The following is a 16,423-nucleotide window of genomic DNA, read 5'->3' as shown; positions in this document are numbered from 1 at the left end:
CCACACGAAAGAATCTCCCTGTTGACACTGGAATCAATTTTTTTCCATCACAAGCAGAATGGTACTTGTGGAAGTTGCACGATTCCCTCCAAGAAGTAGCCCTGCTGGTGTTTACTTCAGAGGCCTGGTTTCAGATCTGGTTTTGAGCAGCTCAATACAAATTCAAGTATCAACCCTAGTGAGCCCAAACCTACAGGAGACAGAATGGCTGAGAGACAACACGCATTAGTGATACACAGCACTCAGTCCACGCTGTGCTTGCACCATTACAGTTGGTGATGTCTGCACGTTTCTTAATCTGCTCAGAGGAACAGCAGATGAGAGTCTGACTCTGGGCAAAATCCAGGAGCAAAATTGGGATGAGGGAGAAAAAGCCAAGTATTGGTCAAAGATAGAGCGTTAACACACCACACCAAACACGAAAGCTACTAAGAATGACTGGATAAATTATGCAGAGGGATTTCTGGATTTCTTTCAAGTAATTAAGTTTCGATTTCTTGCATTTATTTTAGTTCCAGGAAGCGCAAGGCGCCATGGATTGCAAAAGTCTTCATTGATTGTTCCAATGCTTCAAGTTTGATTTCGTGACTGGACTTAACTTTAAGAGGAAAATACACCAACTAAGGAATTTCACTGCGACAAAAAGTAAGTTTCTTCCGCGCAAGTCAACACCAGGGGTGCCTGCCTGGGGACACAATTTGTTTGTCCGCCGTCTCCTAAACGCCTCCCTGCCCCATTCCTTTCAAGCCGCGGTCCAGGAAGAGAAGAGGAAGGGAGAAGCAAGTGTGTGTCTGAGCGCCTGTGCACTGGTGGCTGCACGCGTGTGTCTGCGTGCGCGTGCGAGAGCGCGTCGGTTGAGTGTGCGTCTGTGTGTCTGGGTTTGAGTTCGTGTCCCCGCGCGCTGCGGACCTTGATCCTTTGTCCCCTAGGCAGATAGATGCTGGTTTCTTGGTGCCTGTGTTGTTTACTACAAAGCTTAGTCGCTAATGCGGGTGCAATTCTCTTCCTCCACCGCTGGGTTACTGGCCAGGGTGAGCGTCAGCAAATCCACCAGGTTGAAGGCACCCACTTGGGCTGGGGTCGGTGGCACTACGCGTTCCCCCTCTTTTCAGTCTATTGCTGAACTGAGCTCTGCTTTCTTTTCTCCTCCGGGAACCTCTGCGGGAACGAAGAAAACCTTTTCCAGTCTGCCATTCTACTGTTTGTTCCCTAGTTCCCCGACGTGGCTCCGGCAGTGACCACGGGTCCGGGCTCTGGAGAAGTCTTCGCCTTTCCCTACTCGACTTGGAGCAAGCCCTCTGGAGCGCTGGTGGAGAATCGCTTGCCCTTCCCCCAGCCTAGTGCGGTCCTTCTTGCTAGGGAGGGAGGTTGTACTCCGAATTCCTAGCTGGGAGGAATTGGAAAGTGCTGGAGATGTAGATTTCTAGATTCATGCACTGGCTCCCTGCACTAGGAGGCTGAGAGTGGGTATTAACCAAGAAGGTCCTGCTCTCCGCCTGGAGGCTCCGTAGCCTCATTTTTTTCCTGGATGGAACGGGGCTCCTTGAAGTCTTTTGGCGGAGGGGAACTGGGGGTTCACCGAGAGGTATTGAAGAAAAAGCCTTAGAGACAAACCTCAGAGTAGTAGTGGTGATCCTGGTGCACACGCTCAGAAGATTTGTTCAAACGGTTGTTTCAACGAAACGCACCAATCACTCAGGGATCCTGGCCCCGAGGCACACTTTAGTCTGGGGGTCGCTGCCCCCGCCCTCCTCCAGTACCCTTCGCTGGGGCCACAATCCTGCCAGCCCCCCTAAGTCCTGTTTCAGAGAGATTTTTTTCTGCTTCTCACCTGAATTTTCCCCGGAGTAGCCGAGGTCAGGGCTAACGTCCCACCTCTATCCTTCTGCCTAAAGCCAGGGTGTCCTAAGAGAGAGCTTGGGGTCTTCTGGGGCATTCCCGTCCCACTAAGAATCTAAAAAAGCTTAGCTGATCTCCTTGAAATCCACGTAACCGGGCTTTTTGCTCTGTCTCTATGCCGTGTATGCTCGAAGTGATGTGCGAATGGAGGGACCAGATCTGTTTTTTAAGAATACATTTTTCTTGTAGCTCAATCCAATTCTGTTTATAATACGAAGAAATCACACTGCCCTTAAAAGTTAAAAATTTAATACAAACACATTAGGTCTGGTAAAATATGAATGCACTGCTTAAAATTTCAAGAGTAAATTAGAATCCAGATACACAGAAGCGACTGTAAACTCAGCCCCCTCAGGATGGCTTCGGGCGCGTGGGCCGATTTCCGGGTTGGGGGCTCCTAAGGCCGGACCCGGCTGCAGGGAAGCCCCGGTGAAACCTCCAGCCGAGGACATCTCGCTTAGAGGGAGGCCGTTCACATCTGTTCACCTCTGACCACCGTCCCGACACAAGCTATTGTCAAACAAAGAGGCACAGCGAGAAGAAAGGAGCTCCGCTTGCAGTCACACAGCTGATGTATTTCTCAGTCTCTGCTTTGAAAATACCACTCCGTTTCCCATTTACTCTGTAGATCCCTAAGTACATCGCGGTACAGGTATGGATAAGGACCTCAAGGGTCTGCTGAAGAGCTAGAAAGCATCTTTTGCATTTGGGACCACTTACTTCCACCTCCTGGGTTTGGTGGCAACTTTCCAGCTGTTGCCTAGGTCTCACTGAGGCTGGGGTGGGGGGTGGAGACAGGAGTCTTTCTTTGTCAGGAGGCAGCTTCTGCACTAGCTGGAGCACTTTGCAGCGGTGCCTGCGGGCAAACCGAAATGGGTTTTATTGATATCACCGCAAGGACGTTGGTATTCTGGACACTCCTGAAGGGAGAGGTTGCAAGATTGCAAGTCCTGGTGGTGAAGGAAGAATTCTATTCTCCCTCTAATGCAACACAATCATTGTTGTTCATTTTTCACTTTGAGTGGGGAAAGGTCTAACTCTGTGTGACTTGACTTTTTAAAAATGCATGCTTTTTTTTTTCTAGAGAGAAGGTAATTTGGGCAAATAAGCTCTTGATTTGCTCTACAACTGCATAGTAATTTAGCACAACGTGATAATTAGAAAATAAGGATTTTCTTTTTTTCTCCTTTCAGCGCTTAGAGATTTCACTCAGAAATATCTGAGCAAGATGAACAAAGCTATATTAAGATTAATTTAATGCTATACAAGTTTTATCATCACGGTAATATTCTCATGAGAATTTCTTGCCTAACAGTTTTAGCCAGTGAATTTGGCATCAGAAAAAGTTTGTCCAGTCATTCCAACAGTGCCCTCTCTATTTCATGAATTTATTATATTACCTTATTTACCATATGAAGTGGTGACAAGTGTTTAGCATCTTGGAGATCAGTTGTCAGTTGCTATTAAAATCAAGATTAATTCATATTAACGATATGCATTTCTCAATACTCCCAGGTGACAACATACATTAAAACAACCATTGCAAGTAATTAAGCTCAGTGAAGGGGGAGGGTACAAGGAGAGGTTCAAAACACCCCAAATATTTGATTTTGCAATTCAGGTTCAGCAGACTGTTGCCACAACAATGCTTAGGAAACTCCTCAGGGTTGCTTTTTACTTTACATCTAATTAGGCACCTAATGAAAGAGAAGAATTTTTCCCCCATGTGGTTTCCCTCCTTGATAGTCCTTTGCCTTTATTTAAACACATAAACACATTGTTTAGGAGTTGCGATGGCCAACAGTTTCTTGTGTGATTCATTCTAATAATCGAAGGGAACCATGTGGATGAGGAATTTGTCTTTCAATTATTTTCCTCCCCCACTCTCATAAACTTTAGCCTTTTGACCTTTACAGAGTTCTGATAGAAAACACACCCAAAATATTTTAACGGATTATATTAGGCTTTTGAGATGCTCAACAGTTTATACTAATTAGACCTTCTGAAGCCTTTTGAAGATTAAGCAAATTGGACAACCCTTGTTAATTAGAACCTAATTTGAAGTTTGAAATTATATCACTGATGAAGTGGTCTAATTAGTATGACGATGTGTTAATGGACCACTGAGATGCAGCGGCAAAAGAGTTTGGCGTGAACCTCTTCACGGCTTATAGAACAACTCTCCTTTCTCCACCAACATTAATAAAAGATTTCCTCAGACTTCAGTCTTTCCATGATGACATACAATTTATAGTACACACAATGCATTAGCCCATAGTGCTGCTCAATTTTTTCACTATTATGAAAACTAATAAATTCGTCAAGCTGAATTAAGCATACAAATCAGATGAGGCATAGCAGACTACACAGTGAAGCGCGGTGTCTCCCGAGCCTAAATGAAATTTCAATCTAATAATTCCTTCCTGGCCCACTCATAATTTGTTTAGAGATGTTGTTCTACTTCTTTCAAAGCGTTATTCGCACTATAATTAAATGATACTCAAGCTTTTAACTTTGATTTATTTCATTTCTCGGAGCTTGAGACAGGGAGAGCTCTACAATGTCATTTTTTTTTATTTCCTTGAAAATTACCCTGATGTTGTTGAGGTAGAAATTAAACACCTAAACGTTTACTTGAACCATTTGTACGAGCTACATTCATTCATGTCAACAGTCTTCTCTCACAGCCCTCTGTCCAGGCTTTTTCTGGCTTCACAGTTGGGAATATTGCTAGTAGATACCCCCTTGGGCCACTATTTATTATTTTCCTGCACGCGGGGGAAGCGAAATGGAAGCCTGAGACAGGCGAAAGAGAACCCGAAGGGGGTTAAGGACCATGGACAGAGCCTGCCGCGCGCTACTGGAGGACTCCTTCTCAGCACCCTGGCGGCTCTAGCAGACAGCGCTCCTAACTTGCACGCGCCCTCCCACCCTGCTGAGGTCAGGGATGGACAGGCGACCCTCTACTTGCAGCCGTCACAGCCGCGGGGCTTCTGCAAGCTGACCACCCGAGGATCCCCCTTTTCCACGCTGCTTCTCACTCTATTTTTGTCTCAGCGCGCGTCAGCTCCTCTCAGGCCTGCCTCCTGCTCTCGCACCTGCTCGCCTTCCCCAGGCGCCCAAGATCTGCACCTGCTCCCGGTCATCCCAGTCCGGATCAGGCCACCCGCAAGTTCTCGGGTACAGGTTGAGGAGGCCTTTTTGCCGTTTCCTGCACCCCGCTGCATCCGCACTTGGGGGAGGTGATAGCAGCCCCCAACCGCGTGGGAAGTCTGAAAGAAAACAGAAGAGTGTCTATGCCTGACCATGTGCCTGTGTGTATGTTTGTATAAGGAATGTGTGTATAAGGTAGGCTGTCTCCTTTTACAACTGGAACCAAGGATGTGCACCCATTTCTAGACAAAGTGGTATGCCGCGGGACAAAAGTGGGAGTCAAGTGTCAGCTAAAAATAGGATCTCTCAACGCTGTTGAAATGAAGATAAGTGGGGCCGTGCCAGCCCCCGAGGGGTGTGTATGTGTATGTTTGGGGGGGGAGGTCTGTAGCACATGTTCTTTGTAATTTCTAGCTCTTCTGCCTGTCAGTTGCCCCTTCTTTTGATTGCTGCTAATGAAGAATTATAAATCCGATGACAGGGTTTGGCGGTGGAGCCTCCCAAGACCTAAGTCACACTATAGTCGATACAAGGAGGAGGAGGCAGATCGAGAGGAAACGAAAAGAGGGGGCGAGAGCTGGTGTGTGCGCGCGTGCGCGCGCGCGCGCACGTGTGTGTGTGTGTGTGTGTGTGCATGTGTGTCTCAGAACTGATGGGGAGGTTTGGGAGGGGGGACTCGCATGCGCAGAAGCGACCGGAGCCGGCTGGGGGGCTGTCCAATCCGCTGAGAGCTGCGAGAAATCGAGTGAGAGAAAGCCCCACAGCCCGGCCGACCCCATGTCTCTTCGGCACCCGGCACGCACTCGCCAGGCCGAGGGGGCGCAGAGCCGAGTGTGGACTTGGGTGAGCGTCAGGACGGGAGGCCAGCGCAGCGCTGAGGACCCGGGCTGGCCGCAGCATCCCTGTCCTCAGCGGGGACCCGGAGCCCGGCAGCAGGGTCACCTGAGCTGACAGGAGGGGCGGGCCGAGCGGGGGTGGAGGCCTGGAACTTAGAGCGGTAAGCATCAGGCGGGGAAGGAGGCGACCGGGAGGTAAGAGGTGGTCCGATTAGTCCAGTGGGAAGGAGGGGATACCCATCCCAGATTGGCATGGGTTGTAACTTTATTTAGGAGTTTCTTTTCTTGGCGAGACGGAGACAGCGGAGGATAAGCGGGAGGGGCTGAGGGGCTGCCCTTAGGTAGGTACCGCCTGGCCACTGGAGCACGGACCTGGCCGCCTGGGTGGGGTGATCAGGGGCAGCATCCGAAGCACTGGCAGCCGCATCCAAGAACGAGCGGGGGCTGGAAGGGGAGGCGGGGAGCCCGACGGGGGAGCGGGAGGCGGGTGCGGGGAAGAAAGGACGGACCTGAGTCTCGGGTGTGTGTGTGTGTGTGTGTGTGTGTGTGTGTGTGTGTGTTGGGAGTGGGGGGACAGAGTGGGAGAAGGGGCGACGCGAGACGTGGAGCCAGGCAGGGGAGGGAGGAGGCGCGGGGGAGGGCGGGGGCGCGGGGGCAGGCGCGGGGAGAGGAGAGTATAACTTGGCGGCCCGGAGGAGCCGGGGGCACTTTCGGGCGCCGAAGTCTGCATCAAGCGCCAAACGCAGCCCGGCGCCGGCTCCGAGTGGCCGCGGAGAGCTGAACCGCAAGGCGGAGGCGGGTGAGCGCAACTTCGCAGCGCCCTTTCCCGCTCCGGCTCGGGTCCCGCGCAGTGCACGGCTGCCCCAGCGGGCAGGAAGATGATGATGATGTCGCTGAACAGCAAGCAGGCGTTCAGCATGCCGCACGGCGGCAGCCTGCACGTGGAGCCCAAGTACTCGGCACTGCACAGCGCCTCGCCTGCCTCCTCGGCGCCCGCGGCACCCTCGGCCAGCTCCCCCGGCGGCTCCACCAACGCCGGCGGCGGAGGAGGTGGCGGTGGTGGAGGCGGCGGTGGTGGCGGCGGCGGAGGCCGGAGCAGCAGCTCCAGTAGCAGCGGCGGCAGCAGCGGCGGCGGCGGCGGGGGCTCGGAGGCGATGCGGAGAGCTTGTCTTCCAACCCCACCGGTGCGTATTTCTGCATAATCACCGCTTAAAGGCACATTTTGACAGCCTCCTTTATCTGCTTGATGTTTTTTTCATGTCTGCACAGCAAATCACCCCACACCTCCAACCAATCCCACCCCCCACTTCTCTTAAGTATTCAGCGGGTCTTGCCTTTCATATTAATTTTTATGACCTGGGATGTTGCCTGTGCGCGTGTTGTGCCGCGTTGTGTTGTGTTGTGGCTGCAGCCTCACTTCCCACCTCCTGCACGCTCCGCTCCTCTCGGAGGCTCCCCTCTTCTCCTCACGTCCTGTCTGCAGGATTATTACTATCACGATTATTATTATTATTATTATTCTAGCGTCCTGGGAAATGTGCTAGGCGCGACGGCCGCCTGGAGCTCTGGGCAGGGGCTTCCGGAGAGCGCGCGCACAATTCCCTGCTGAGCGTAATGTGTGCCTTCTACTTGCAATTGCAGAGCAATATATTCGGCGGGCTGGATGAGAGTCTGCTGGCCCGCGCCGAGGCTCTGGCGGCCGTGGACATCGTCTCCCAGAGCAAGAGCCACCACCACCATCCGCCCCACCACAGCCCCTTCAAGCCGGACGCCACCTACCACACAATGAACACCATCCCGTGCACGTCTGCCGCTTCCTCTTCGTCCGTGCCCATCTCTCACCCGTCTGCGCTAGCGGGCACGCACCACCACCACCATCACCACCACCACCACCACCACCAGCCACACCAGGCACTCGAGGGCGAGCTGCTGGAGCACCTGAGTCCTGGGCTGGCTCTGGGTGCCATGGCGGGCCCAGACGGCGCCGTGGTGTCCACGCCGGCTCACGCGCCGCACATGGCCACCATGAACCCCATGCACCAAGCGGCGCTCAGCATGGCCCACGCGCACGGGCTGCCCTCGCACATGGGCTGCATGAGCGACGTGGACGCCGACCCGCGGGACCTGGAGGCGTTTGCCGAGCGCTTCAAGCAGCGACGCATCAAGCTGGGGGTGACCCAGGCGGATGTGGGCTCCGCTCTGGCCAACCTTAAGATCCCCGGCGTGGGCTCGCTGAGCCAGAGCACCATCTGTAGGTTCGAATCCCTCACGCTGTCGCACAACAACATGATAGCGCTCAAACCCATCCTACAGGCGTGGCTGGAGGAGGCCGAGAAGTCCCATCGTGAGAAGCTCACCAAGCCAGAGCTCTTCAACGGCGCAGAGAAGAAGCGCAAGCGCACGTCCATCGCGGCGCCAGAAAAGCGTTCTCTTGAAGCCTACTTCGCCATCCAACCGAGGCCCTCCTCGGAGAAGATCGCCGCCATCGCCGAGAAGCTGGACCTAAAGAAAAATGTGGTGCGCGTTTGGTTCTGCAACCAGAGGCAGAAACAGAAAAGAATGAAATACTCTGCCGGCATTTAGGAGACCCTTGGCCTCTCCGGGGACGGACCCCTCGCCGCGGCCCGCTTCTTATTCCCTTTCTCTTTTCCGGTCTGTTTTCCTTTGGCGACCAGGAACAATTCCGTGAAAAATGTGAATACAGAGAGGGCGAGCGTGAAGGAAGGCGCGAACGTGAAAGCAAGAGACTGCCCCCCACACTCCCCCAAACCGGTGAGAAGCAGAAACAAACAAAAGATGGGATTTGTCAAAGTTGTAACAAAGTTGTTCCTATGAACCCTGCCTCAGTTTCTTCAGAGCTGGTGTGTGTGTGTGTGTGTGTGTGTGTGTGTGTGTGTGTGTGTGTTTGCAGGAAGGCAGATGAAAGACAGCCTCTTCCAAGTCCAGGAGATCGACCAAGTAAGATTTGTTTTTATTCTTACCGACATCACCGTTGTTCAAGTTTAAAAGTACACTTTGCAGCTATTTTTCAGAAATAGAAAGTGATTCAGGACTGAAACTTTAAACTAGAGTTGATGCTAAATGTGATAGACATCTCTAAAGTATTTTGAATTTTAAAAAAGATGGCAGATTTTCTGCATTTACACTGTATATGATATATATATTTTTTATTGTGGTTCTTACCCTCTCCCCTTCCTCCTCTGGAGTGTTAATGCTTAAGACAGGAGTCGCGCCTGCTGTGTTCACTGATCTTGAAAGCTATTATTAGATTAGTGCAGAACAACCCTCTGTAAATTATTAATTTGTCTGTCCAGCAACTTAATTTTGTGCACATCCTAATTGATTAAACTTCGTTAGTTTTAACAAGAGGGGGGAAACGTATAGCTAGTGATGTTCAAAAGATTTTTTTGTTTGATGAGTTTACTGAATTTTTACGGATTTCTCTTACTACCGTGTTTATTTTGGCCCATGTGTATATTCTCACTTTGGATGAAGACTGCTTTTTTTTTTTTTCTTTGTTTCTACTGCTAGTGTTCTGGATTTGTAAGTCAGCACTCAGTAATGAAGGTCCTGATTGTGTAGACCTGATGCACTGTCCAAAGTATTGTTTACTTCGCTACATATTTAATGGGAACTCCCACACTGTCTCCACTCCACAAGCTCCCTCACCACCCACGCAGACGCACACAAACACACATCCAGCATTTGAGAAGCAGCAGCGTGTGGCAAGACTGATGCCTGCTACCCTAGCTTTAGGTGCATCTGTCACTTGATGTTTGCCCTTCCAGATTCCGAGATTTCACCTTCCAGTTTTCGATTGCTTTGTTGACTGCATTTGACATTTATGGGAGGCCTTCCGCTTTTCCTTTTGAAGATTGGTTTGTAGAAAAACTAATTTGAACTATGTGAAAGATGGTGCACTGCTAGTAAGTTCACATTGTTTAGTAGAATTCTTTTGCAACAAAAAAAATTAGGTACATGATAACTGCTACCTTATGTATTGTAAATATTTCATTCAAAAATGCACATATAGATATATTCTTACAGACTTCGCTGTATTGATGTTCCATTTGAGGCTCTCTAAAGTCTTGATTTCTGTGTATGACCTGCTTTCTTGTTTCTGCTAATAGTTTATTTACTATAGCAATGTGTTAAGTTATTTTGGTGTTGTTTGATTGTCTTTCATTGAAGAGATCATTTTAATGTTTTATTGGCAAAGTATGCTGCTTTTTTCATTAAAATATTCTATTAATATTAAATGACTTTTAAATGTGATGCTGCTTTAATCATTTATGTGGGAATTATTTTCGTGGATTTTTTTAAAGGTGGAAGCACATGTTGGTCATTTATTGGAAGTGGTTGTTATTAAAGAATGATTTGACCTTAATAGGGATCTTACTCTGGCAATGTATAAGGGAACAGGGACTATAATAGCATTTTAATAGCCAGAGCTTATCTTATGTGATGCTTTGCTTTTCTGTCCAGAAAGAATAATGATATTTGACTCCAAATACCTCCCTTGGAGTCCTTTCCCAACACCTACAATAGAAAAAAAGAACTTTGTAATTAGAAATGTTGGATGAAAAACACGTCACCCATTCTTTTCCATCTCTCGTGAGTAAAAACTGGGAAAGGAACCTCTCATTTTTCAGGAACCCTAAGTAATTGGGAGTGGCAAGAGTCAAAGTCTGGTTAATGGAGTAGAGCCCCTGATTGGATCCCAGAGGCTGACCCACTACAGTTCCGAGGTTGTTCACACCTTCTGGAGAGCAATGACCCAAATCACCAAGACAGATTAGCAAGCACTTTGATTGCTAGAATTATGAAATACAACCTCCCAAAATGTGTGTGTGTGTGCGCGCGTGCACACACGCGTGCAAGTTTGCCCTCTCTCAACTTTAAGGAAGGCTTAAATTTCTGTAACAGTTGGATTGTGGCTGAGAGAGAAAGAAATCCTAGGTGGTTAAGAGTAGTAAACTTTTGTTTTCTATTGTGATTTGCCGTGACACCAGAGTCTGTCTAACACTGACTTGACACTGGCACAAGAAAATTCTGCCCACTTGATACAGATATTTCCTTTTCTGATTCTACTTTAAAGACTCCTCCTTGTTCACTTTAATATTTTCAGCCTCTCTATAACAGGTGATCAATATATTAGGCTTTAAAAGTTTTCTTTCATAGTAAGCTTCTGGTTTGGACATTTCCATTATTAATAGTTTATGCTATTAATTGGTGCAAGAACATCATGCTAATCTACAAGTAAAACAAAAGGAAGAAACCTGATCATCTTAAAGGTGTAAACATAATACTTCTACCTGTGATTCCTCTGACATGTGAAACTGTCTAGGGGAAACAAGTTAAGAAGCATGCTTTGAGTCAATGAAAATAGTTATAGTGGCTCAAATTAGGATTAAATGGTATTGAAAAACTGTAATTTCCAGTTGTAACAAAGGAAGTTTGAATGTTGGGTAGAGAATGAATGAAATATTCTTTTCTATGACTAAAATCAGGAAGATGTCTGAAGAAACAATATCCAAATGTCCATTTAGAGATAATGAGAAACCTTGCACAGGTGCCTAAGAAAATGATGAAACTTGTGGAGTATTAGAAGAAGGAATGGGATTGCAGGTATAATGCTCTTGGTGGTTTAATAATTGGAGGCTGAAATGTCGTTCTTACATTTTCCCCTATTCCCAGTTTTTCTGAAAGTATTTTGAAAGAGACAGTCCCCAATGTCACTATGTGGAGTGCTGTTTTCAGCACCACGGACAGTACCCACTGCTGGTTTCAGCCCTCAATGCAACACAAACTTGATCACGCAGTTACAGCCATCTGGTGAACTTCCTGTTTGCTGATGCTTTTCGCAGTGCAGAAAATGAATAAAATGACTTAAAAATGTGACATACACAACTTGATGATCTGGATAAAATGATTTTAAAATAGATTTTACTTTCCCCAACCCTTATGCCATAGAAGAGTTAGTTGAAGAGAAAGAGGCACAGACATGCTGGTGTTTTATTTCTACAAAAATGCCCCTTACACACACACACACACACACACACACACACACACACACACACACAAGGAGTTCTGGAAAAGTACCAGAAATCTAGAAACATAATAAAGAGAAATAAAACAGGTTATTGTTCTTTCTGGAATGTCTTGAAATACATATGTGCCTGCAAGTGCAAGATTGTGAGGAATTGATTTAATAGCAACTACCCATTTACTTCAACACTTGAGAGTGAAAACTTATGCTTCCGTCTAATTCATTAAGTAGTCTTTGTTCTTGGCTTTTAAAACTACATTAGGTTTTAAATTCACTGCTATGTTACTACAAAGACTTCATAAACTTTCTTGGCTATGTGTTTCCATTTTTAGATGATGTTCATATGCATGTTTTATGGAAAAAACAGAGTTTTAAAAAGAAATATGAAAGTTTTTATGAAATGTACTAGCAGAATGTCATCAAACTAAACTGATAAAGAAAAAAAGGACAGTTGATCTTAAAGAAGAAATTAAGGGTAAGAGCCATATAAATTATTGACAAATAAGCAGTTAAAATACTCAAATTACTTAAAATACTCAAATAGTTGAAAACATGTCTAAAAGCCTGTGTCCTATCAATCAAACTTTTTAGCATTCATGATTCATTTCTTATTTTCCCCTCAAGGTCCTTAATTTTTGCTTTATTGGAAAGAGATATATTGTGAGTTAACTTAGCAGCTCACCTAGCCATCTTAAATTTTATGCTTTAAAATTAAGTTACTCATTAAAAAAAAAAAAGAAGTTTCCTAAATGTAATCATCTAAATCCAAACTGAAATAGAATGAGAATGAACAAGGCAAAAGATCATGCAAGCCTTGGACTGATATTTAATTACTCTGCCCACCAAAATATTATTATACCATCAGGAAGAATATTGTTTCTTTTGGCTATTTAACAAACATTAAATTTTTCACCAGATTAAGTTTCACTGACATGTGGTTTGGGAGGGGGTAATAAGCATATGAGAAAGAAATAAAATAGTCAGGTTTTACATACAATTGAAACTTTTATTATTTTCCATAAAATTCACTTAAAACTAAATGACATTATATAACTATCTCTTTTTACTATCAAGAACAGATCCTGGGACTTCCCTGTACCAAGAGAATTGGAATTTGGGAGATAAAATGCTTATTTTCAAACTTTAAGTCAATCCATTTATTTTGTTCTCTCTGTTGTAGGAGACCTTTGAGAGATGGTGCTAAAGGCATTAAAATGCACTTGATTTTATAATGCATAATTAGAGAATGAAGCTCAGTTTTTTTCTAGATAAGCCATGAAAGTAAGTTTAGCTGTTTGTCTTGGCATTTGTTTGGCAAAACTATTTCCATCTCAAGGTGAGGAATTCACATAGACCTCCAAACTGTACATGTCAAGTGGCCGAGGAGGGAGAAGGAAATTCAAAAGTTGGGTTTGTCCTAATAGGACAAAAAGGAAGACATAGGTTTCCACATAGTTACAATGATCCTGAAGTCAGGAGACAGATTTATGGCAGTCAGTAAGGAATTGCTAAATTTCTTCTGCTTTGCCCCTTTAAAGGAGCCATTCCCAGTACTGAAAGTCTATTATGGTGAATTAATAAATTACACAACGAATTATTAAATCCAGATAATTACAAGGAATAAGTAAGTAATCATTAGTTATCTCAGCTAATTACTGTGGGTCAGAGCCAGCCGGAATGTGAAATCCTCGGCGGGAATTGAAATTAACTTTGCACAGTGAGTCTCTCTGCTTGACATCCCCAGTCTGTAGGCACATGGCAGCTCCCCTGTGAGCCAGTCTTTCTATTTAACTTGGAGAGAATAGAAATAAAATTAAGTGGCAATGTGATAATAGGACGCTGCTCAGGAAGCAAACTGTGCGTTTTATTCTGTACTTTCAATGCCTGGAGATAAAAAGCTTTATTTACACCAGTTTAAAAAAAAGAGAGAGATTTAAAGCACCCTTGTTGAGATGGGCTCCCTGAACACACACACACACACACACACACACACACACACTTGACTGGTGTGACAAATTAGCAGCCCACGAAGAAAGCTCAAGAAGAACAAACGATTTGTGCTCTCTGGCACACGCACACAGTGGGGGCGGGGGTGGGGATGAGCAGTCAAAAAGAAAGAAAGAAAATGAAAATATTGCTCTTTGCTTTCATCTTGCACAGTGGAAATGCTGTCGAAAAGTGCAGCCTGGTCTCATAATCTGTTTGTTTTGTTTGGGTAACAATATGCTTTCATCTTGCCACAGGAAGAACCAGCTTAGTGCAAATGTTGTCTCCGGTTGATCTTGCACCAGATGCTTCAAGAACTGACGTCGTTCACTCTCTCTTTTCCCCTTACAGGATCACTGCCTGAAGCCAGCCTCCCCAGTCCCTCTCCCTTCACAGCCACCACTCCCCCAGGTCTTCTCAAAGGGCAGGGAAGAGGGCAAAATCTGGTGCCTGTTGGAAAGTGGGAAATGTATCTGTGTGATAATGTGATCATGTGTATCACAGGGCTGCGAAAGCCTGGACATACCAAGAAAACCGCTGTTAATGTATTAAAATAAGGGAGGGGGGGGAATCTAAGAGCTTTTTTTTTTTTTTTTTATCAATTGCAATTAGATGGACAGTCTTTCCGCTCATTCCCTGCTCTAGCCTGGGATGATAATAAAAATTTAATGAAGCCTGGGACGAGCAGAGAGCTCTGTCTAGGGACTGTGGAATAGAATATTTTAACTGTACATTTATACCAACTGTCTGGCTTCAAAGACGTGACTGCTTTTAATCTCGAATTAGAAAACCACAGACTTGAAATTAAATATTAGACACCCTCGGATCCCCTTCCTCTCTGAAATATTGTCACGACTCTGTTTTCCTACCATTGCCCTGTAACACACATATCTCAGGTCTCCAATTACATTTCTGTGAATAATAGATGGCTTTGATAGGGAGCAGTATTCTGGTGCTTTTGTTGTTTTTTTTTAATAGAGTTAATGCAATATTAATTGACTTAGATATTATAAGAATGTGCAGCCCACTTTTCAGGAACAAATCGATGAGGCAAGGATAGGGGAGAGAGCGGAAACGAAGGCTTTCCCCAGGCTGGGGCGTTCCTTGGCGAGAGGGGACCCTTCGGAGCATTGGGTAAGTCAAGAGGCGAGGCGCACTGAGTTTTGCGTCCGGCCGCTCTGGCTCCGCGGCTTGCGGCTTGGACAGAGGCTGACCCAGGAGGACGCAGGGAATGAGGCGGGCCAGTACGCGTGACCAGCGGAGTGCATGAACAGTGATCCCCAACTGGTTTCCCTGTTGGCTGTGCGCACGAATCCAGATCCTCGCTCCCAACTCACTGCCCTGGCGTTCCCAGCCAGTGCCAATTGCCCCTCTCTACCCCCTTCGCCACGGTTCCGGAACGCGCAACCGGAACCCAGAGGGGAAAATTGGAGGGGGTGAGAAGAAGGGTGGGGTGGAGAGCGGAGGAGTCCGTCACCCCGAGGTGGAGGAGCTCCTCTGGGCCCCGTGCGTCCCCCAGAGTCTGGGGGAGCAGGCGTCTCACCAGGCACGCAGCCAGGAACCCGCACGTAAGGCCGGGCGCCTCGCCCCCTTGCATTTTACTAATCACGTCTATTTAAATTCTAGCGCGGTCTGCCGCGCTCTCACAGGGAAAGCTCTGGAGAACTGGACCCATCAATTATTCTGGAAAAAAAAAAAATCCCAGACTACGAGAGGCTTCCAGCCTGCAGGAGGCAGGCAGCGGGAGGAGGCGCAGAACCCAGCCCCGCTCCAGCTCTCCCGCGCGCACCCCTGGGTGTGCGTATCACTTGGCTCCCCTGGGGTCCAAGGGAGCTCGGGTGCGTTCTGGGGTTTTGCGCTTTGGGGCACAGGGAGAGGTGGGGGCGAGAGTAGCTTGGCACTGGCTTCTCTTTGCCTTCAGTCCGCGGGGAAAGGCTTACGCAGTGCTCAGGCCCACGGGGCACGCACTGCTGCCCGGTCGGCACCGCCTGGATTTCACTTTTTGTCCGGTCCAGGTGCAGCCCTAGTGGTTGAGGGCTGCTGGCATGAAGCGGTGTCCGCTCAGCCTTCCTTTGCAACCCAGGCTTGCAGGTGTGCGGCCTTAGGGCAGGCTCAAGTTCAGAAGTCTTTTAGGAACCTCAGTTTAAAGTCCTGCAGCAGGCACCCCGCCCCCCCCATCCGGACTCCAGAATGCCCCGAGGCCCTGGAGCAAGCCAGCGCGCAGCTGGACTTAAAAGCAGGAATTCACTCTCTCTCTCTCTCTCTCTCTCTCTCTCTCTCTCTCTCTCTCTCTCTCAAGTAGGGAGGCGGGGAGACCGCCTGGTAATTACTACCCCCATCCCCACTGCTCACCCAGTCTCCGTCGCCCCCACTCGGGTCTGGGGTCCGCAGCCATTACTCCAGCTGTCAGCGGGCGGAAAGCGAGCGCCCTCCTCCCACCCTCAGCCTGTGCCCACAGAAGCCAGGACTCCCCTCCTCTCCTTGCCTAGGGTCTCTTTTC

The 16,423-nt window shown here is 47.5% G+C and overlaps 1 protein-coding gene across 1 annotated transcript; it reads left to right on the top strand.

The window, feature by feature from the left end:
• Nucleotides 1-6,766: 6,766 nt before the first annotated feature.
• Nucleotides 6,767-8,734, top strand: POU4F2 (POU class 4 homeobox 2). The gene is made up of 2 exons (XM_004588130.2): nucleotides 6,767-7,072; nucleotides 7,530-8,734. Exons 1-2 carry the CDS (start codon nucleotides 6,767-6,769, stop codon nucleotides 8,469-8,471), a joined length of 1,248 nt encoding a protein of 415 aa, XP_004588187.2. The 3' UTR covers nucleotides 8,472-8,734.
• The last annotated feature ends 7,689 nt before the right edge of the window (nucleotides 8,735-16,423 follow it).

This window comes from Ochotona princeps, chromosome 7, assembly GCF_030435755.1.
Source record: "Ochotona princeps isolate mOchPri1 chromosome 7, mOchPri1.hap1, whole genome shotgun sequence".
NCBI lineage: Eukaryota > Metazoa > Chordata > Mammalia > Lagomorpha > Ochotonidae > Ochotona > Ochotona princeps.
The sequence above is the reverse complement of the archived record's forward strand: the minus strand, read 5'-3'. Positions and strand labels throughout refer to the sequence as shown.